The following is a 24,159-nucleotide window of genomic DNA, read 5'->3' on the forward strand; positions in this document are numbered from 1 at the left end:
CTTGAGGAGTGACAAGGACGGAAGCCCATACTGTAGTGATTTAGAGGGTTAAAGTACACGCGAGGGCTTCCCTGGTGTCGCAGTGGTTGAGAGTCCGCCTGCCGATGCAGGGGACACGGGTTCGTGCCCCGGTCCGGGAAGATCCCGCATGCCGTGGAGCGGCTGGGCCCGTGAGCCATGACCGCTGAGCTGCGCGTCCGGAGCCTGTGCTCCACAATGGGAAAGGCCACAACAGTGAGAGGCCCGCGTACCGCAAAAAAAAAAAAAAAAAGTACACGGGAGTAAGGAAGTAGGAGAGGCGTTAATAAGCAATTGTTACAGGAAATATGGCTGTGAAGGGAGAGGAGAAATAGTGTGATATTCGGGGGGAGTATGCAGTTTTTAGTACTTAAAAAAAAATAAGGTGGAAGATATTAGAACATATTTGTGTGCTAATAGGAATAACCCAGCAGAAAGGGAAAGATTAACGCAGGAAAAAGGGGATAATGAAGGATTACAATATAATAAAGGGATAAATTTTGTGCTATGGACTCTAAGTACTGTATAAGCTCATAGGAAAGGGACATAATGAAGCCCGAGCTGGTGATGAGAAATCTTTGTGCTGGGCTTGAAAGATGGTGCCATTTCCATAGGCAGAGAGGAAAAGGGGGCATTTTTTGGATGAAGGGGTAAACGTTAAAAGCAGAAGGAGGGAATATAGCACATGTAATTGAAGGGAGGATTCTTGTTGAATAGACGTGGGAAATAAAATTTGGCTGAGTAGAGAGGATGCGGATTACTAAGTGGTCTGAAAACGTTGGGGAGAAGTCTATACAGCAGCTGCTCTCTTAACCAGTTTCTATTAACTGCCTCATCACAGTGCCCAGGGCTCTGCATTTCTGCCATAAACACATTCTTGAATACCCCATACCGTTAGATTATACTCCAGTGTGCCTGCTTCTCCCATCAGTTGGCTGATATGCTTTACCAAGAGGCAGTTGCATTTATTCCCTAACCTATTTATGCCAACACTCTTTGTTATTGTTATTTATTTAAATCTTATACAAATCAGTGAAATAAGTGGGATAATGAAGTTGATAATGCTGTGTAAAGCATTATGGATACAGTTGCTAAAAATTGCTCTTGAATTAGATGAAGATTGTAAAAAATCTAGGATTCTCTATCCATAGTTATTTTACCAGTGATTTTAAGTTTTACCACATTTTAAAGAAACCCAGACTGGCAAACACAGATGATATGTTATGAGAGAGTGGCAAACACAGATGATATGTTTTGGTTTATGCAGAAAAGATGACACAGAACTGTCAACAGTGAACCCTTACTCGAAGAAGAGGCTTCAGTCTTACGATAAAAGATAGAGGAATGAATATTTATTTATATGTTTTATTTGAAAATGTTTACTGTTTGTATCATTTTTAATGATTATCTGATCTAACCAGATTCTTTGATTGACTAGTCAGATATTGGTCCTGATTGCGTTGGGGTTGAGGGAATTTCTACTATATATGATGTGAGGAGTTTAGGAAGCCAGTGAAGACCAGGTAGTACTTAAGGATGATTATTGTGGGAATCTCCAGGATGAACAGGATGGGATTCTGTACAAGGGGAGTATTAATCAAAATATATCCCAATATTAATGTGCATGTTACAAACTGTTCCGCTAAACTACATTATCATTTTGTGTTTATCCAGGAGCCTTTGAGGGAACAGGGAGAGGAAAAGAAATTAATATTTAATGAGCATTTTCTACCAGACATTTTGCTAAGTCTCTACATACATTATCCTGTTTAATGCTCACAGCAACTCCCCTTTTCAGGGGAGGAAGCAGCTTTAAATAACAGGTTAAATAACTTTCTCAAGGTAATTTAGCTAATGAGTGGGGAAAGAGAATGCGTTTACCTTACTAGGGAATCTTGTTAAAATCCCTGATGTTCTTTAACTAAATTGTAAGGCATTCATTTAATTGCTGAGTAATAAAATCTCCTTCGAATTAAATAAGGCCAAATGAACTCTGATTCTTCTTTTGTAGAAGGGGAATCACCACAATGTTGGCAAAATATACACTCTAGCCTTTTTCTTCTTCTAAAATCTTGTCTTTTGCTTGTTTGTTTAGTATAGTGTGGGGACTATCAGATTTTTACTATATCTAGAATGGACAGGTGACCAAAAAAAAGAAAAAAAAATCACAGTGTAGCACTACATTATAATGGGACAAAACTGAAGAGGGCTCTGAAATCATAGCTTAAGAAATGATATGCTGTTTTTGGCAGTTGAGCCAAACTCCTTAAGTACATTTGGCTTTTGAATGGTTTTGAATGCTTTTATGACTCCTAATGACATTTTACTTCAAATAAAGCAGTTTTTAGGTAAATTAAACAATAAGTATTTCTTTGATATTTTGAATATTAAAATGTAATGAAAACTAGATAAGTAAATGAGCAGATTTCTTCCCAGGTTTCTTTTTCCTTGTTTCATTTCTTTAACATTTGTGATTTAAAAGTAAAAAAAAAAAAATTATGCAAGTAATACAGTTGGCCCTTCGTATCCCTGGGTTCCACTTCCTCGGATTCAACCAACTGCAGGTAGGAAATATTTGGAGAAAAATTCCAGAAAGTTCCAGAAAGCAAAACTGGACTTTGTTGTGTGTGTTCGCTATTTACATAGTATTCACATGGTATTTACAACTATTTACATAGCATTTACATTGTGTTAGGTACTAAAGAGATGATTTAAAGTGTATGGGAGGTTGTGCATAGGTTATGTGCAGGTACTGTGCCATTTTATATGAGAAGCTTGAGCGTCCACAGATTTGGATATCTGTGGGGAGGGGGGATGGGTGGGAGGAGTCCTGGAACCAATACCCGTGGGTACTGAGGGATGACCGTACATGAATAGCTCCTGTTAGAAAAGATTCAAATACTCAGGTAAAACTTGAAAGCCCCTTACTTCTTACTTACAACACTGTACTGTGTTGTCTACACCCTTATCAGTCCCTTCTTCAGAGATAATTGCTGTCACTTCTTTGGCATGTATTCATGTACTCCTTCTCCCCTGCTTTAAAAACAAAGACAAAAACAAAAACTTTTACATATTTTTAAAAACAAATGTAATCGTACTTTTTATATTCTACTACTTGGTTTTTTCAGTTATTATGCCACTGACATCGTCCCCTGACAGTACATGTGATCAACTCCATTCTTTAGTAGGGAGCATGTGATTTATTTAGTCATTTTCTTGTTGTCACTAGGTTTTTGTATATCTTTTGGGAAGGGGCCATATGTGAAAGTATTTCAGGATAAATTCTCGGCAGTGAATCCAGAATTTTATAACTGAATCAAAACAGTTTTTGCCATTTGAATTTTATTTTAATTTTTGATGTTTTTGAATTTTAAATAATCCATTTAAAAAATAGGTAATATATGTGCATGGCTCAAAATTCAAAAGGTACAGAATGAGTCAGCCTCTCATCGCCTCTCCTTTAACCGATCTGTCTTGTTTCGTTTAGTGGCCGCTGTTAACATTTGTTGTATATCCTTCCAGAAATAATCTGTGCATATATAGGCATATATCATATGCCTTATAACATTTTGTCATTTTTTTTCCTCTACAAAGAATGCCGTACATACAGCTCTGCAGTAGAGGGATGTATGTATCTTGGACATTGTTCCATACTAGTGCACGGAGAACTGCTTCGATCTTCTGTATAGCACTGCATTGTGTGGCTTTCCCATACTTAATTTAACCAGTTCCTGACTGATGGATTTCTAGGTTATTTCCAATCTTTTGCTACTATAATGCTGCTTATATATGTCATTGTGCACCTGTGTATGAATTTAAAGGGTATAGGCATTTAAAATTTTGATAAGTGTTGTCAGACTGCACTTTGTGAAGATTGTTGTAATTTGCATTCACAGCAACAGAGTATGAGAGTGCCTCATTCACAGTGTGTTTTCAAACTTTTTGATCTTTGCCAACCTGAGGAGTAAAAATGTCGGTTTAGTTTGATTTCTCTTAGTCTGAATGAGGTTTTCCGCTCTTGATATACTTAAAAGACATCTATATTTCTATTTCTTTGAATTTCCTTTTTTTGGTTGGTTTGTTGATCTTTTTCTTATTGCTTTGTAGGAACTTGTTAGAAATTGAAGAAATTAGCTGTTTGTGACATATTTGGCAAATCCTTTTTCTCACTTTCTTATTTATCTTTGACTTTATCATATTCCTTACCATTCAGGAACTCATTATTTTTATGTAATTTCTTAAACCTTTTCAACCCTCTGACCAAACTGCCTAGGTACCAAATGGTTGGTATCATTCCTTGATAATTCAAATTGCATGATAAAATAACTAGAAAAATGTACAGAAGATAATAACTATAGGTTTGGGTATTTTGCTTTTAGAACATTTTCTGGACTGATTAAACATTAATATCTACAAGTATTATAGTACCAATAGTAGGGTTGTAGGTCAAGAAGGAAAGGAGATTTCATAGATTATCTGATTGAACCAGCATTTCCTAAGTATCTACAACATGCAAAACTCTTTACTGGGTATCGGGATAAACCTTTAATGAATTTTGAGGTTAGAAAAGATACTTAATGGTGATAACTGATAGAATTAGGGAAGAGCTTAGAGAGATCAAATTTAGGAAAGGTGAGACAATCTAGGAAGTAGTTTCTTAACTGTTTTGCTCTTAAGCTTCCTGACCGCTTCTCAAGTCCAGCCTGAGGTTTCACAATCTCCATCCTTTCTTAGAAGCAAGTCCCAGGGATTTAGCCTCCTTTCTGCCTTCTTCCTTTTCTTCTTATTTACTTTTGCATTTTGATTTAGTGTCTGCCAAGACTGGCTATGAAACAGGGTAGTCTCCCCATTCCAACCCCTTTTATTGTCCCTGAAGATAGAAACATAAAACCCTTAATGACCATAGTTTATTGCTGATCACTGTGTATGCACAGGTAAGGATTTAAAAAGTAACAAATACTGAGGAAATGAGAAAATATGAGGATATGTTACTAAGTTCTTATAAAAATGGGCTGTAGTTCTGGATTCCCTCGATGAGATGGTAAGAGTCAGCTGTCCTTTCTACCTTCTGATTATATTTTGCTGGTCCTCCACCCTTAAGACTTTCCCCTTTTGTCTGAACTCCTGTTTAGTGAAGGCCATGTGATTACTTTCTCCACATAATGGTCTGATTTTAATTTCCCTGTAGAGCCAGTGAAGCAGAACAGTGGGTGATCCCTTGTTCCAGGTGTAGTTTATAAACTTGCCTGGACCCGTCCATACTTTCTTGCCTTTTGTCTCAGGGGATAGTTGTCTTTTATCCCCTTCATGGTTAATCCTCCTATTGTTTAGCTGATGTTAAATTTTAATTTTATTCACATTTTTTATATTTTTATTTGAACTGTTCTTACTTGTTTTTAGGTAAAATTTGGTAATACCACCTTTAAAACAGATGTGTATCTCAAGTCACTCAACCCTCAGTGGAACTCAGAATGGTTTAAATTTGAGGTAAGTTTTTAAATGTCAGCATTTTTGTGTGTGTATTTTTGAGGTGACCCTTTTTTCCCAGGAATGATTGGACTACATTTTATTTCAGGTATAGTAGTTTTCCTACACCATAAAAATATTTCCTAAGAATATTGAGTTTTCAAAAAATTATGTTATAGTTCAGAAAATATCGTATATGAATAGGAGAACCCAGATTAAAAAGGTATTATATTATTATATAGTAATTTTCTCTGGATTTTAGCATATACCAAAAATCACTTAAGAATAATGTACAGATTAAACATCTTTTTGAATTTTATGTGATAAAAATACATATCATAAATATTGCCATTTTAGCCATTTTTAAGTGTACAATACAGTAACATTAATTGCATTCACATACATACAATGTTGTGCAACCATCACCACTATTTCCAAAATTTTTTCATCACTCCAAAGAGAAAATACTCATTCAGCAACGACTCCCCATACCCTCCTCTCTCCAGCCCCTCGTAACCTCTAATCTACTTTCTGACTCTGAATTTGCCTATATAAGCATTTCATATAAGTAGAATCATAAGTATTTGTCCTCTTGTGTATGGTGTCTTTCACTTAGCATAATGTTTTCAAGGTTCATCCATGTTGTGTAGCATGTATCAGAATTTCATTCCTTTTTATGGCCGAATAATAGTCCATTGTATGAATATACCCTATTTTGTTTATCCTCTATCTGTTGATGCACACTTGGGTTTGTTTCTGCCTTTTGGCTATGGTGAATAATGCTGCAGTGAACATTGGTGTACCAGTATCTGTTTGACTCCCTGTTTTCAGGTCTTTTGGGTCTATACCTAGAAGTGGAATGGCTGAGTCACATGGTAATTTCTGTGTTAAGCTTTTTAAGGACCTGCCAAACTTTTCCACAGTGGTTGCACCATCTTACATTCCTACCAGCATGTGTGAGAGTTTTGGTTTTTCCATATCCTTGTCAATACTTGTTATTTTATTTTATTTATTTTTTAAATGTAAGCCATCCTAGTAGGTCTGAAGTGGTATTCACAGTATAATTTTAATGTGCATTTTTATTATGAATGAAGTGAGTTTGATTTCCTATGGCTAAGGACCACCATCTGCATTCTTTTACTTTGAACTGTCTCATATTTAAACCACCTGAAGAAGGTATTTAGGTTTCGGAGGTTGACTTCACCAGACTTGATGACCAGTTTAATACAAAGAATGTAGATGTGAGGTGTTATCTGATTGGTTTTGATTTGTATTTCCCTAATTACTAATCTCTCTACCTTTGCTTAGAGATAAATCTATAAGATTTCTTTTCCTGGAAATAAGTAATCTTTTACATTTGGTATATGTATACATTTATGGTAATGAAGATTTTTAAATTATAAGATTTAATTTTTAAGATATACTTTTTTAGGTGGATGACGAAGATTTACAAGATGAACCTCTCCAGATCACAGTTCTTGACCATGATACATATAGCGCAAATGATGCCATTGGTAAAGTGTACATTGACATTGATCCTTTACTCTACAGTGAGGCTGCAACAGTCATCTCAGGATGGTTTCCAATTTATGATACCATTCATGGTAAGCAGTTCATTTTAAGAAAATAAGTCACAGTCTTTTAATTTATCCTTAAAGACTTTTGTGCTGTGCCTGGTATTTTTAAGATACGTATCTTCAAAAGATGTCTTCTCTTTTTAGTAGACATGTGGTAGTCTGTATTGTTGGTAGAATTGTAACTTTTCTGACCATAATTTGAAATAATGCCTGCTAAATTTGTACAATATAGTAAGCAAATGCATCATTTGAAAATCATCTAATATTGCTACTCTGTTTCTAAAACACATTTTAAAATGAATAATCTTGAAACTTTTCTGCTTAAAAATTCTTGAAAGGAAAAAAAATTCTTCAAAGGCTTTTTGTTGCCTAAAGCAAAGTTCTCAAAGTGTGGTCTGGGGACATCTGTGGGTCCATGAGATACTTTCACAGGCTCTGTGAAGTGAGATGAGAACTGTTTTCAGGATAATACTTACATGACATTTGCCATTTTTAGTCTCACTTTCTTACAAGTTGACTGGAGTTTTCAGAGGTTTTATGATGTATGATGTTACCACACATTGAATGTAGAGCAGAAATTAGAATCTAACTATTTCATTAAGCTACACACTATAGAGATTGGCAAAAATGTAATGTAATGCCACTCTTATCACTAAAATTTATTTTGTTTTTCAAAATAGTTATTTTTATAAAAAGTGTTTATTTTGACATAAATTGATTTACTGCTACTTTAAATGAAGTAATAAGTAAATATTTGTCTAAATTCTCAATTTAAATTTATAGTATGGTAAATATTGAAGGTTTTGACCCACATAGACAAAGATTCTTTGAGATCTTCAATAATTTTTGAGATTGTAGAGGGGTCCTGCAATCAAAAAGACTGAGAACCACTGGCCTAAAAATATGTCATCTCTTTAAAATGGCAGATGGACCATTATGGGCATAAGGAACTGGCAGATGCTTCTGCCTACAGTCTTGCATTTTTCTGTCTATTTTACATTTTTGACCTGGCAATTCCATTGATAGTAGTTTATTATAAGAAGATAAGATGTTTGATGAGATTTGTGTGTATTGTGACATTATTCATATTCTATATTATTTATTGATGTTTAAAATGGTAAAATAAATTGGAGAACAGGATTTACTTAAATAAATTAGAGCATCTATAGAATGAAAATAGGAAACAAAGTTAGCATTGCTGTTATGATTGATACGTTATTTTAAAATCATTAATTATTTGCCTGATTATTTAATTATACTTTATTTTCTTAAGGTAGAAACTTGTTTTTCCTTTTGAAATTTTAGGTATCCGTGGGGAAATCAATGTAGTTGTCAAAGTAGACCTCTTCAATGATTTAAATCGATTTAGGCAGTCGTCATGTGGAGTCAAATTCTTTTGCAGTAAGTAAATATATTTTATTACTCATTTGATAGGAAATTTAATAATTGTTAAATATGAGAAATCAAATTAATGTTTCAGAAGTCTAATGGAAAACCTATTATACTTTGGTCTTAATGCCAAAGAGAAAATTGTGAATTTTTCAGAAGTAATTACTGTAGCTCTGGGAACTGTTTATCTGATTTTAAAGTAAATGATATCTAATTTTTCACAAGTTCATAGAAAGTTGTTTTAGAAAAATCCAGTGGGGCATGTGTGTGCATGCGGTCATCATGACAGTGACACTGTGGCCCACAGGGAGGCTGCCTCTGGCTGTTCCCCACATCCCCGCTTCTCTAGTCTCTGTGCTAGCCTCTGCCCACAAGAGTGTGATTAGAAGGAATCACATTAATCATTGCTGGTTACAGTCACTTAACTCCAGTAGAAAGAGTAACAGGTGAAGATTTTTGGATCTTTTTCAGAATTTTTAAAGAAGAATCCATATATTAATGAGACAATATTTACATAAACCTTATGTTTAGTGATATTGGGTCTGAGGTGGAGAATTGATTGTTAAAGCACTACATAAGATTACAGTTCTGAAATAAGAATGACTGGAAACAAGATTGAAAATAAAGGTGGAATGTTTTTTCCTGCAATGCAACAAATTAATTCATCCTTAGAGAAATTAGATATGGGAATGCGAAGTGTGCATTTGTAGGTGAACTGTGCATTTGCTACAGTCCTAACTCAAAACCCAACAATTAAGGGAATAAACCCAAACGGACCTATACAGAAAGAGTCCACAATTCATTTAGGCCACATGTTGAAAGAAAATCACTGCACTGTTAAACTAGGTATGTGTCTGCATAATATAAAACATTGTGATATGACTCAGGTGATACACTGTATCTGAACAGTAGCCTATGCTACTTTGATGTCAGCGGGTTGTCAGAGGTTAGCGACAACATAGAGGGAGAGGACTTGTCACACTTTCTCAGCCAATGAAAACAAATCCCATTAATGTCTACATTTGGGAAACAAATTTGATGAGGCTACATGTGTGGCGTATTCAGACTTAATTCAAATGGGCTCTTCAAAACCAGGCCATACAGACGTGGAGCCATTTGTGGTGGATGGACGTGTATATCTTGCAGAAGTCTCAAATGGCTTTAAAAAGCAGAATTATTTAAAAAGCATAATTACTGGACACTAATTTATAGAGAAGATTGCAAGCTACTCATCTAATGTATGTTTTACTCTTGTACCAGTAGGTCAACAAAAGGTTAAAATAATTTTCACGTATTTGTCTTACTTTATAAAGGTTAATATTTTGTTGCCTATTACATTTCTTTCAAAAGTTAAAACAAATTACTTTTGTCAAATGTGTAAAAGATCTGACTATAATTAAGCTTTGAATAACTGTCCAAAAAAAGAAAAAGCCAGTGGCATTTTATGCTGGTATAGGATGCTAAAGATAGGAATGGAGCACTAGAGGCGGCACTGTGGTACTATCCACAATGACATAAGCATCTACAGGTATGGAGCCCTGCGGGTGCCATGAAATATGGGTCACAATTAAACAGATCTGGGCAGTTCATAGCCAGCCTGGCCTAATAGGGTTGAAAACTCCTATGTGGTTGAGTTAGTTTCAAGGCATGAATATAGTTTGGTATAGATGTTCTCACATTCTCCCCTTTTTAATAAATCCAGTGACGTTGTTCTATGTATTGAATGAGTCTGTTAAGTAGTATAGTGACTACTGAACCAGTTGGCCTTATAACCATGGATTATTAGAAACTACAGGCCTGTATGACTTCTCAGATTATGTCAGAAAGGTAATGGCTTGGTTTTTAAGGCTGCAGTATGTAGTGTGCAGAACTTTTTCAAAGGGCTTCCAATAACTAGAGTGTTCTGGTATTCATTATCTGCTTTCTGATTTTTTATATAGTATCAGCTAGCTCACTTTAATTTTGACTTTTTTACACTTCGTATTGAACGCTATTTAAGATGGTCTGTAGCTGTTTTCTAAATTATAAAAATACAGTTTATACCTACTATGCTTACTTGAGAAAGGCGAGAGGCCTCATGAAGGAAAATGATTATTTCTAAGAATAAAACGGAACTTAGAAGACTGTTTGATTGAAAGTATTTTTATGATTGCATTGAGGTTATCACAGTAAAAGATGTTCTTGTACTATGTATCCAAAAGGTAAGAACTTAGTTGTACATTTTTAAAAAGTTAAATTTAGCCTTGTGATAAATAGAAGCATAATAGATAATTTTTTTTAACAGCGACATCTATTCCAAAGTGCTATAGAGCTGTAATAATTCATGGATTTGTAGAAGAACTTGTGGTCAACGAAGACCCAGAATATCAATGGATTGATCGAATTCGCACACCAAGGGCATCAAATGAGGCCAGACAGAGACTCATTTCTTTAATGTCAGGTATTTAAAAAATAATAATAATAACTTCATGGCTGATTGACTTAATCCTCCAAAATTCTTCACTTCCTTTTGACATGCTACTAAAACTTTACAATGAAGACTATGAATTGTTAACTGACTGATTCCCTATCCCTGGCCCCGTCCTCCTGAACACATGTGCATTGCCATCTTATAACAAGACGAAACCTGAATCAGAAGCTTATAGTTACATCTTAACTAGGTAGTAAAAGGAAATTGTGCTCATGAAGTGGCATGGTAGAAAATGTCCTGAACAAGGAGGTAGGAAGCTGAGTCCTAGTTTTCCTCCTTGGAGTGTTTATTTGTAGTCAGAGCTTAGGTAATCTCTCTAAGGTGTTTTGTTTAAATGTTGCCTTTTCATAGTCCTTCTCTGACGACTTGTACCTCCTTTTACCCCTACTCCCCTGCCACTCTTACCCCATTACTTTTCTTTATTTTCCTTTGAAAAACTTATTTCCATCTAAAGTTTGTATTTATTATGTACGTATGTGTGAGTGTATATATACGCTCGTGCATACATACACACACACTCTCACACAGATATATCAGATAATATGTTATATTTATATTTAATAAGTACAAATGTTATATTTATAATAAATTTATGTATTTAAATAGAAATATATTTATACTTATATTAACATATTAATTATATTTAATATTTATAAATACATACAAATGTTATATTTATATTTAACATAATGTTACACTTAATATGTTAAATAATCTGATTTTCTGGACTCTTTCCTATTACCACCATGTCCAGCTTTGTATTATGCAACATGCAGATAAGAGGCTGACTGTGTTTTCTTCCTTTTTTCGTAGGTGAACTGCAGAGGAAGATTGGCTTGAAAGTACTTGAAATGAGAGGAAATGCAGTTGTCGGGTACTTACAGTGCTTTGATCTGGAAGGCGAATCTGGGTTAGTGGTACGAGCCATAGGAACAGCGTGTACACTGGATAAATTAAGTAGCCCAGCAGCATTCCTTCCTGCATGTAATTCCCCATCCAAAGAAATGAAGGAGTAAGTATGAATCAATAAATTGTTCTTATGGAGCTTTTTATCTTTTGTCTACATATTTTCATTTGATTTGAAACATTTTAGTAGAGTTGTTCAACATACATTTTTTCCTGCAGCAATTTTCTTATCAGAGATGATTATCAATATTTGGAGCTTAAAACTATTTGGATATTCCTAACATTTTATTTATACTGTCATGAAATTCAAATTAAGTAATGTAAAATTAAACTTGTTCCACATCTTCAGACACTGTATAGCTAAAGCACAAAATGAATGTTTATGCATTCTGAAGAATTTTACTTGTTGTCTGGGGAATGCTTAATACCCTATATCTGATAATCCAATTATGCCTATTATTAGCAACATAGTATAGAAAGCAGGAAAGATTGACCTGTGCAGGGGTCTCAAACTCCAGTGTCTACAGAGGCCAAGCAGTTTATATAAATAAAATAATTGGGTATAATGGAGAATACTGGGGACTGCATAAAGCAGATGTTGGCAGACTTTTTCTGTAAAAGGCCAGATAGTTAATATTTCAAGCACTGGCCATATAGTTTTTATGTTTGTTTACCAAAAAAAAAAAAGGAGTTTGCCAATCTTGATCTAAAGGAATTTAAACTCTTATATTTTTTAAAAAAAGTATTTGTGATCCAACAGAACACTTCTGTTGGCTCCATTTGGCTAATGTGTCATCATTTGTGCCTAAGGCAGAGATTCTCAACATGGTGTTGGTGGTGCTATCAACAAAGAATGCTTGAAATGAATATTTTCTGTTGTAATGCTTGGGGTGAGGGGGATGATTCTATTGGGGACCAGAAATGCTGACTGTCCCGCACAGCTAGGGACAACTCTGTACAACAAAGACTTGTTCCATACTAAATGCCAATACTACTTCCATTGAGAACCATTGCTCTAGAGATTCTTCTAGATCAAGGGTCAACAAACTTTTTTGGTAGATGACCGGAATGGAAATAGCAAGGACTCAACTCTGCAGATGTTGCATGAAAGCAGCCGTCAATAGTGTACAAATAAATGAGTGTGTCTTTGTTCCAATAAAACTTAATTATTTTCGAAACAGATGGCAGGATGGATTTGGCCTGTACTGTATATAGTGTGCTGACCTCTGTCTTTTGTCATCAGGAGGTCAGAGTTCTGTAGTCAGAAAACCCAAAATGTTTCCCAGTTCAGCAGTAGTCAAGAGAGGTTGCCTAGAAAGCAATCACAATTTTTTTTTCAAACAGTCTATGTAAAAGTGAGATTCTTTATCTCAACTTTTTCTTTTTGTTTAATTGTTCCTTTCTTCTGGCCTTTAGTTATTTGGGTTAAATTTTAGTCACAAGAGGGAGCACAGTATTACATATATTGCCTAATTTTATTTGGAAATACATTGATAAGTGAAATAATTGTTTTAAATGATTTATTGAGTGAATTTGCTTTATCTTCCATTTAAAATCTGTCTTAAAAAAGATATGAACTGCCTTCTGCTACAGGTAAAGTCAGATTGCAGGTATAACTTTTTGAGGGATTTAGGTTTTTGTTCTCTTTCCGTAGCAAATGTAAGTAAAGAGCTGGGTCCCTCTTCCTTCTGCCACCCTCCAGCTTTATCTGTACTGCCTGAAGGGGCCTGGCCTTTGCAACTGTGATGTCTGAAGTTTTCCTCTTTTCACTGAATTACTTAGTGGAAAGAAGGCTGCAGTACCTGTTGGTGCCTTCAAGTGATATATGGATGGTAGGGGAATACATTTCGCCTTCATTCAGGAAGAGCTCCATTAATGTAAATCTGAGCTTGTCTAAGTTTTCTTTTTCTAATTTTGTTGTAGCCATTTGCCTTAAATTGTCAGCTATTCACACCATGAAGAATTTAAGTGGCTTCATTAAGATTTTCTAATGGCATATTACTGCATAAGTCATGTTATTTAAAAAAAACAAACAAACCTCAGGCTGCTTTATTTCAACCAGCTTCTTTGTATTTTTGTTAATGAATCAATTTGGGCGCTAGTTTAAAATTGTTTTATGAGTCACCTGATTATAATTATTTTGGTATTTAATTTTAACATTGTTGATTCTAGACAGAGATTTGATAAGGTAGTTTGGATTATGTTCCTGCCTGAATAGATTTAATGTTAGAAATACCACTAGGGTATTCTTGTAAGGCAACCTTTCATGCAAGGAGATTGATAAGAATTAGGACTCAAAGAATACATCATGGTGATGCTCTGTCCATTGTACTTGGATTTTAATTTGATGTCATAATTTGAACATTTAGTGATGTTCATTTTATTTTACTTTTATTAATGGTGTGTTCTGCTCCATCAGTTTGTGTTTTCCTTTTAGATATTTAGTGTATTACGGAGTATAAAGCTCTTTGGTGTTTCCTAGCTGAACTATCTAGATGGTAGAAAGTGCATTTAAATATGGTTTATTGATTCTCTACTTTAAAAAAAAAGTACTTTCTAGGAGACATTAGTCATAGTTTCTCCTCTGTCCGGCACCGATTCTTAGACTGTTTAACTCCATTAGCCACTTACTTCAACAGAGAAAGAAAAAACAAAAATAAAACCTCACCCAGTTGCTTGTGTAGAAATTGCTCACCAATGAGATATTTGATTTTTACCAGTTAAACACTTAAAAAATTTAAATTAGCAACAAAAGCAGAAACATTTGTCCTATAGTAAAAACAGTGATATTTTCAGAAAGTAGATGGTGTTTAAAAGACCATTATTGTCAGTTAACGAAAACTCATGTTTGGATCTTGATAAATTGTGATTATTGGGAATGTTCACTGGGCAGCGGAAAAGGAAAAAAGGCCAGGAAAAGTTGGGCTCTCGATTACTTTTAATTTGAATTCTAAAAAAATGGGAGTATGATAGTTTTTCAGAGTGTAGTGACTTAATTCATTTCCCCTCATTGTGCATAAGGGAAGGCATTGCACAATGAAATAGTTGCTAATATGAAGTCTAGGATTCTTAATTATATAATATACCTTTTTTTCCCGTCCAGTATAACTGCTCTTTCAGCTAAATTTCTTTGTGAAAATTTTAAGTGCCGTAGATGTATGTATCTGTGTATCTGGTCTTAAGTATCCTTTACATGTGCATAGATGTGATCTATTGAAGAATATTAGTTGATATCTTACACAATTTCAATTTAGAATGTAGTTTAAATTCTGTTTAAGTTTAATAATCTATTCTGTTTGAAAGCTACACAAAAGTCATTATATTGCTTAACTAATGTTTTTTTTTTTTAAAGCGGTGTCCCTTTGCTTTGTTTTGTTCCCAGTGTAACCTGGTTTTAAGCTATATACTTGGGGTGCTGAAATATGGAATAATTGGATCTACTTATATTAATTCAATTCACTCATTTCTCTTTATGCTGTCACTTTTCATATTCTTATATAACTCTGTCTTGATATGCTAGACAGAAACAGTTCTGTTAGTTAAACTTCCTTTGTAGAAAAATATAATTATATCAGCAGTTATTCATATCTCAGTTTCAAAGTAGTATAAGAACATCATATTTGGCTTTTCATTTTTATGTGTGTTTTCTTCCTGAAATATTGTTTAGTAAGCTCTGTGGTGGTCAAAATAATAACAAACATTTTAAAGTAACTGAAAATCCAAATTTTAATCTTTTTCTTATTTATTTCCACTGGCAGTTCTGCTTGCTATTTTTCTTATTCACATTCCTAATTTATTAATCTGATTCTTTGTAACTATTTCTTAACAAATTAATATTTAGCTCTTCTTTTTTATCTCAACTTGTTTTGTGCATGCTAGGGATTAAAAAATAATTCCTCTCCCCTAACTAAAAACTCCTTTGAAATTATTTTAACATAACTTTGCTATCTCTTGTATGTATTGTTTTCTTTTCTTCCACTTTGACCACAAATTCCCTCAGGTCTCCGCTGGTTCATCCTCCAAGCCATGGATGCCGCTCGACTCACAACAGTCCAATTCACACTGCTACTGGCTCACGACTTACTCAGAACTTCTCTGTGTCTGTTCCCACTCTCATCTATACTGGTACGAGACTGCTCAGACTCCAGAGATGGGGAAGCAGGCCACGGGCAGAGTGGCTGCAGAGGGCAGGCAGGCAGGTAGCGTAGGCAGGTACCACAAGTCTTTGCTTCCTCCTTTTCTCACTCGTAGTCCAGCGGCACTGAAGAAATCCTGTTTTTAGCCGCCACAGAGGCTCTAACTACATGGAAGTGAAAGTGTTCTTCCAGCTTCCAAAGTCTCTTCCATAGATCCTCTAAGAACCCTATCTTGTATATGTATACTGTGCGTTTTTAGGAGAATCCTCCAGTATGTATTTTTGCCATTATTTCTGCATTTGGTTAGAAATAAAATTGATGATTGGACTCTAAGTGAAATAGCTACCAAAGCTTCTGATTTGCTTATTTTCTTTATATACAAAACTTGTTACAGTAGGGTCTGTTTCGTTCTGTGGAAGAGAGCTGTTGGAAAACAGGTAAGCGACTCTTCTGCATAAAATGCAATGTTTCTGTGTAGCCTATATTCATTTTCCACTCTGCTGTGTTTTTAGCTGTGGCACTCTTGATGCTATAGGATAAGGAAACATGTTTTTCTTTTCAAGATATCTGTGTGTGCAAATATAAAAAATATTGTGAATATTTACACACACCATTTGCAGTCATCATTTTTTCTTTCGTAACTTAAAAAAGCATTGTCTGTTTGAAAATATTTTTATTTATGTATTTATTCTTTTTGTTTATTTCTTCTTTTAATGTTTTTTTACCCCCTTAGTCTGCCATTTCATGCTTTTTTGCTTTTTTACTTGGCTTATTAACTGTTTCAAGGCAGATAATTACTTATCTGGAGAATGATGAATGGTTAAACAGCAATTGGATGTCTTTGGCCTCACACCCAGCTCCACACTTAAGAAATGACTGCTGGCCCTGCCCCAATACTTTCCTGGTGTTTAGATCATGCTGCCTCCGTCAAGTCCTTTGGCACATGATTACTTAATATTTCTCCACCTTCTTCTGGCAGGATTCCCTTCAATGAAGATCCCAATCCCAATACTCACTCATCAGGACCCTCAACCCCTCTGAAAAACCAAACTTATTCCTTTTCACCTTCCAAGTCCTACAGTCGACAGTCCTCTTCTTCTGATACAGATTTGAGTTTGACACCCAAAACTGGTAAGGCACTTCCACTCACTTTTTCTCTTTTTTCTTTTTTTTCCAAATTTGTTTATGTTCCTTATTAGCTTTCCATCCAAGCCTTTCTTCCTGTTTTTGGCATTTAAGTTAAAAGATAATATGAATACTGATCATTTTCAGTTACTACAATTAAAATGTGAAAATTTTGTGTAGTTCAGAAGTTATCTTGTTCAGAGAGTGACATTTTGTTGATTTAATCATAGCGTAGATAAGAAGGCCAGGATTTATTTTTGCATGTAGTCATTTTCCATTTCATGCTCAAATTAAGAGGAATAACATTGTAAAGCATTTGAATAGAAAGTAACACTAGTAGCTTGCAATCCAATTCCTCATGCAGTATAAGCATTTTTGAATTCATTGTTTCTATTTTGGAATTTATTCTAAGATTTTATTAAGAAAAAAATCTTATCGCTGATATGGTTATTTTGGAGTACATATATCTATTTATTAGCTTATTATTTAAAATATTTGGTTTTGCTAATCTTACTCTCTAGGTAAGAAAATAGCATTTTTGCTTTACTTATTCTTGCATATTTGCCAGGGTATGAAATTCATAAATTTTCCCTCTCCTATTTGTATTTTGTTAATCTCTGAGTTTTTGTGAATATGTTTTATGATAAAAACTGTTTAAAAAATCAAATTAGTTTCTTACTCCTTAAAATAGAATTAGCTTATTTAAATCATTGAATTATTATTCTTAAGAAAAATAAAAAATAAATAAAACATTTAAAAGTTAATAGTTTGCAATTTTTGCAAATAGTATTTTTGTCTGGGAGTTTCCTTGCCAGATTGATGAAAGCATTTTGCCTAGTTAATTTGCATTATTTTTAATTTATCATCTTTAATAACTTTATTTTTATGTTAGACAAGAGATTTAGAAAATGACCCCAGATTTTATGAAAACAATGAAAAGAACCAGCACTACTTCCAAAGTAAATAAAGGGCATTTAAAAAAATCCTATAGACATAATATCTATTTTTATAAATGTAGTCACAAAATGTAAAGAAGATAATTATTAACACCTAATTCTTTGAAAATAATTGCTTTATTTTTACATGTATAATTATAAATAACAACCTAATGTGATATTTGATAGTAATGGATGCTTTGGAATATGGCATCTTCACCATATTTGTGTCATAAAAACTGAACCATTGAAATTGTAGTGAAGTGGGTTTTTTTGTTTTGTTTTGTTTTTAAATAAAGACTGAGGTTCTGGCCTTGAAATTCATAACAAGGAAAACAATAAAGACCTAGGATAGCATTTGAAGAGTAAGTTTTCTTAAAAGTATTTTTGAGGCTTTGTCCACTGGTTGTTTATTTGTGTATTCCAGGTCACTTTTCAGTATTTCTTATCTTCCCTTTTTTTGCCATACTACAGACACATTTTTGAAAGTATATCCTTGGTCTTTCTGTTTCTTTTTTTTCATTCACCAGAAAAGCCAAGTCTAAAGAAGATTGTCAAGTAATAAATTAACTGAGCGAGACTTCTCTTCCCTTAGCTTTCTAGTAGGCAATCAATTGTACTATCAACGAAAACTTTTTTGCATTTTATTTTCTAGCTCCAAATGTTTAGTTTTTAAAAATTAACTTACAAAAGGGGTATTATTCTCATTTTTTTCTATATTTATAAGCTGTCGCTAAATTAATCATTTTGTTTTCCTATAACCTCAATCGCATATTTATAGGATATTAACAATTTTTATTTGTTTGGCCTTATCATGGGTCCCAAAAAAATCTTCAAATACTCCTGAGGAGCATTCCTATTTCTCATGGAGATTTAAAGTGGCAAAATTATGAATGTTCTAAAATTCCTAGAGCTATAGTTCAGCATGTATTTCATGATAGATTAGTTGTTTATGATTGATTTATTATAGGTAAATTGGAGAGCCAAAAAGAGAATAGAATAAAGTTAATAAAACTTAGACTGAGAAAGTTGTTTTTCTGTTTGTAGTTAAAGCTATCATCCACCTTCTGATGGGTCTTCAGATGGGTTTTTTAAAAATTTCATATTGATTTAAATATTTTTGTAGAGTCTAATTTTTGACATTTTACAAGGTTTTATTTTCATTTTTTTTTTTCAAGTATTCAACTAGTAGGAGTGGAATTTTAGAATTCTAGTGTTAGGATATTAATGTGACACCTGACTCAAGCCAGTTTTTACTTTTTTTGGTCAGGTTTTTGCCATGTATGTTTTTTGTGATCCAGAGGGTATTTCTTTGGCTCTTAGGTACTCAAATCTTTGTAAATATAAACAGTATTGTGATAGGATTTGCATATTTAAAATTTTAGAGGAAAAAGAAAATCATTAATGTACATCTCAAAGATGGACAGAAAGAAGTTAATATGTTATTTATTTAAACTTAATAATGGTGACTATCTGCTTAATGTGGTAGCAAGTATTTATATTTTTTGAATGGGTATTCAATTAAAATACTCATAAGTGGTATGTTTTAGTTAATAACATTTGAAGAACTCTACTTTTACCACCTTGAATAAGTTTTTATATTTGAGACAACAAATTTCTGGCTTTAAAAAATGTGGTACATTTTAGCTTAACACAATCTTAAGCAAAAAATGGCCGGAAAGTCAGCTAAAAGTAATTAGAATGGCATGAAATCCTATGTTAGTGATTTAAAAAATTTTAATGAGTGCAGAGTTTGTAAAGGTTTTGTTGAGTTTTAGACTCTGCCTTTTATTTATATTATGTTGAATAGATGATCTTGCTGATGACTTCATATGCTTACTTGATTTGTGTATGCATTTTACAGTTCATTTCTACTGTTATGTTTTGCTTCATCATTGCTTTCCTTATCCTGTATTTTCTGGTCATCTTCTGAATCTGCAACTTTTCTCTGCTACTTTCCTCCACAGCACCTTACCCACAGGGGGCTAGGATTTACCTGTGTCCCAGCTCCCCCTCTCTCTCTTGTGGTTCCCTTCATCTTAAAAAGTCCTGTCTTCTCCTCTCGGAATCTAGCCTTCCCCCTCATCCTTCTAGCCTTGTCAGCCCAGTTCTGAGGAAAAGTGTTTCTTTCAGTGAAGAGCTGTTCCTGGCTGCTTCTGGTAGGATCATATTATGTCAGCTTTTTAATCCCTTTATTTTAAATCATCTTTGAAAAAAATTAATTATTTCATACCATATAGAAGTACTGGGTATTTTACACAGGATGTACTCTTATTTTTCTTATTGGCAGACAGAGTTTAATGGTTAGAATTATTATGAAGACATGATTGAGGATTACTTGATGGATAATTATGAATATTCTGCTAAAAGAATTTTATGTATTAAAAAAATATATGTCTAAGGACACGTAGATCTGCATATTTCCAATAATTATTAGATTCTCATTATCAGAGTTTCTGTTTTAGATGCTTTACTTTCTTTCCCTTCACACCAACTCCATTCATTTTGGACCTATACCATCATGTTGTTAAACCGTATGGTTACATTAGTAAATTATTCTGTTTGAATCAGTTTAAGTCTCATTTTGGTGATATTGTTTCATTGTCCATTTTTTTCTGTCCGTTGCATTAATTTTCAAGTTATTCTGCTCTATTTTCTGATATTTCATTTATCTCTACAAAATTATGTTTTATTTTATGGCTTTCAATATGCTTCATATAAAGATCTTAGTTTCATTTCTGTGTTTAGTATTGTATAGTCTCTAAAAATTACGTTTAGGTTACTACAAGAAAAATACATTCTTTTTTATTTTTAAAGAACAGAATGGGACTATACACATGCTAACTTTTGTTTCCTTATCCAAGAACAGCTAAAAATATAAAAGTAAATTAGTTCCTTTTTTAACTCATCGTAGTAAATCTGCCTGCATGTATCTTCAGTTTTAAAAGGTGGGACTAAACTATTAACTGTAGTTTGTAGAGTACTGGCTTCTCACCTGTCCCCTGCTTTCTATAATTCTTTGACTATAATTGGTCTATTAGTATTATCAAAATAATAAACTAAGATAGGGAAAGAAATTTAAAATTAAGCCTTTAAAAAAATACATCTAAGAGCTTGGGAAATGTAATTCTTTCATCCATGACTGTGTACATTTGTGAGGTGTCTATTATATGCCTCTGGTTTTTTAAAAAAACTTTATGTTAATTTTTGCAAACGAGTGTTGAAAAGTGTGATATGAATATTAATACTGTTTTGTCATGAATGTTATGTTTAGGAATGGGAAATTATCAGAAAACAGATGTGACTATATTTCAAAATTGCCTGAAATTATTCATGCTCTTTAGAGAATTTTGGAATATTTTATATAAGCCCAATTAGTGCTTTTTCTCTCTATATATTTACTTTTAAACAAACATTTAATTTTCTCTTATTTCTTCTAGTACTCTTAAATTGTTAGCATGGTATAAATAATTGGTATTATATTGATTATTTTTTATTAGAAGATTCAACTTTAAAAATTGAATATTATATAAAAATTTATATATAAATTATATAATTTATATAATAAAATTATTTAATAAAATTAATATAATTTTATAAATGATTTTTAGAACAAATTAAGTCCAAAGCTTGCTGTGATCAGTAGGACTTTGGCATCTTGCTTCTAAAGAAAACTTTGTCAATAAAAAAAGTAAAATATGTGCTTAGTTGCCATCACAAATACTTTAAATGTTTGGATTGTTTTTAACAGATTTTGACTCATGATATTTATGAAGATGAATGCAATTAAACTGTCTGTTTCTCTAGTTGTTTTTTGGTTGTTATTTATGTACTGATGTTCTATAGGAATGGGAAGTGGTAGTGCTGGAAAAGAAGGGGGGCCCTTTAAAGCTCTTTTAAGACAACAGACTCAGTCAGCATTGGAACAGAGGGTAAGAGTCACTCAACATTCTTTATTCTTACACTGTTAATATGATTTTATTATCATGCTTCCATGTACTTATAACTTATTTTTATAAACTAGTTTTGGTCATGTATCTATAATACTGTAATTTCAATCCAAAATATATTTAAGGTATCAGAGTAATTCATTTATGAATAATTACTTTTAATTTGGAATAATTCTATAAATATTTTTGTTTTATGTTCCAATATTATATTAGAAATAATCTATTTAGAAATATCTACTGAATGATGAAATCATTTCTGATTTTACATTAAAGTTATAATATATAAAAGAAAATAGATAATTTTCTGGAAAAAATTTTATTGATGTTATATTAAAAATAATTCTTTAGTATATTAATATATTTATTTTCTGAGATGATTTTTATCACTGGCCAATGTCCTTGGGGTTAAGAAATTCAGATTCCATATTTCTACAGATTAACATAGATAATGTGGTTGTTCAGTATGTGCATACATCACTTTTAATTGCTATAAATTTGTTTTATTAAATATGTTGTATGGAACAATGAATAGTTAAAGTTTTGGGATGATTTTCTCTTTTTATATTTTATTTTTTTGTATAAACTTCATTGCTAAGGGAGGATCACCTCATAGGTTCTGTAGGAGGCGGGTATGTTTCTGAACCTGTGTGAGAACTTATTTCATGTATCAGTAGCTTTTGTAGTTTTAATCTTGATCATTTAAATTTTATTTAAGCTGTTAACAAATGTTGCCAGCTTTTTTTCTTTTCATAATGCAAAGTTTTTTTTCTTTTAATTTAATAGCACTATGAGGCTCATTTTTTTTTCTACTTAACTAATACAGTGCATGATTTTATATGTCATGTCAGTTATTTTAAGGCACAGTTCCATAGCTTTCATTATGTCTGATTTGGAAGTTATAAGCGTTCACAGAATTTTCTTTTACATGTTCCATTTTTTACTAGCATTAAATTAAAAAAAGATGAAACATAGTGAATGCCTGTAAAAGGATGTATTTTATAAACAAAAGGTATTTCTTTTCTAGAGGTTGACTTTTGAGAAGAGTGTTTTTCAGATCCTATTATTATAAGCAGTACAATAAGTACTTTTTTTAGACTGTCTTTCCTGGTGCTGAAAGTATCTGTGTACGCACTGTTTGTCTGTTAGACGAGGCTGGAGAGAACAGAGCTGAACAAACAGAGCGATGGGACTTTAGCAATACCTAGTTCTTTGCCTTATGCTCTGTCAGGCAGCAGTTGCCTTTCAGCTACTCTCACATCTGGCAGGCATACCAACTACTGCCATCAAGTAGCCCACCTAAACATTCAGACTGTGCACTGAAACCAAACATAGACTAACAACATGGGGATGAGGGTCAGATAAAGGTGTTTGTGTCAACAGTTTTTAGGCCAAAGAGCTCTTACCGCCTCCCTACTCCTAGTTTTACACTCTCTCGAGTCCCGTACACTAGGAATATTTCCTGTAATCTAATTACCATTCTAGAATTCACAGGAACAGAAAAACTTGAGTTGCCTTGACATTTGCTATAATGAGATTTTGCTTGTGTGTTAAGCCCGTGACTTCACTCTCTGTACTAAGAAGTTTGAAGAGCACCTAGCTTTAAAAGAAAAAAAAAATACTAATCAATGAAAATTGTTTTGGATTTAGTTTGGATAATATTTATGTTTTCAAATATGCTTTTAAAAATTCTTAAAATTTTGGACACATTAACACATTGGGCATACATTACTAGATAATCCTCGTGGCATTAACAGCAAAGGTGTGGAGAACTACAGTTTTCATTTACAACTTTATAAAACCTTAGTTGGCAATATATTTACATTACCGAACCTTGCAGTGGCAGTTACTTGAATTTGTGAGCCTCCCTCTCTACCCTGTGTATGTAATAAATAGAAAACGCATTATCTTGTTTGGCTTTCCCATTTACCTGTGGTTGCCATTAGTGTGGGAAAAATATGTCCAGAAGTATGAAGAATTCTCCCTGTATGTGTACAGATATGCCTTAACTCTGCCAAGTTGAACACTCGATCAAGTCGAACACATGATCTACTTATCATTTTGTATATTCATTTTAAAATACTCATTTCTACCCCTTGCTACCTTTAATAAATTATATGGCTTTTTTTTCTTATGGAAAAGAAGCTTTATTTGTCCATCATCTTTTATTTTATGAGTTATTCAAGTAGC

General features: G+C 33.2%; 1 protein-coding gene across 22 annotated transcripts in view; it reads left to right on the plus strand.

Annotated features, from left to right (window-relative positions):
- The window catches only part of C2CD5 (C2 calcium dependent domain containing 5), a gene marked incomplete at both ends in the record, with an annotated part of 81,627 nt that overhangs the window by 4,789 nt on the left and 52,679 nt on the right, over nt 1-24,159 (plus strand). For 8 of the 22 annotated variants that reach the window (XM_079714264.1, XM_079714266.1, XM_079714252.1 and 5 more), the window contains 7 exons: nt 5,419-5,505; nt 6,917-7,088; nt 8,367-8,462; nt 10,735-10,890; nt 11,734-11,932; nt 15,827-15,951; nt 21,869-21,954. In XM_079714264.1, the coding sequence (XP_079570390.1) occupies nt 5,419-5,505; nt 6,917-7,088; nt 8,367-8,462; nt 10,735-10,890; nt 11,734-11,932; nt 15,827-15,951; nt 21,869-21,954 (921 nt within the window). Of the gene's footprint in view, nt 1-5,418; nt 5,506-6,916; nt 7,089-8,366; nt 8,463-10,734; nt 10,891-11,733; nt 11,933-15,826; nt 15,952-16,941; nt 17,094-19,989; nt 20,182-21,868; nt 21,955-22,568; nt 22,602-24,159 lie in introns of those variants that run through there. The other 14 variants (XM_079714260.1, XM_079714270.1, XM_079714267.1 and 11 more) reach the window with 6 other exon arrangements.

This window comes from Hyperoodon ampullatus, assembly GCF_949752795.1.
Source record: "Hyperoodon ampullatus genome assembly, chromosome: 11".
Classification (NCBI taxonomy): Eukaryota; Metazoa; Chordata; class Mammalia; order Artiodactyla; family Ziphiidae; genus Hyperoodon; species Hyperoodon ampullatus.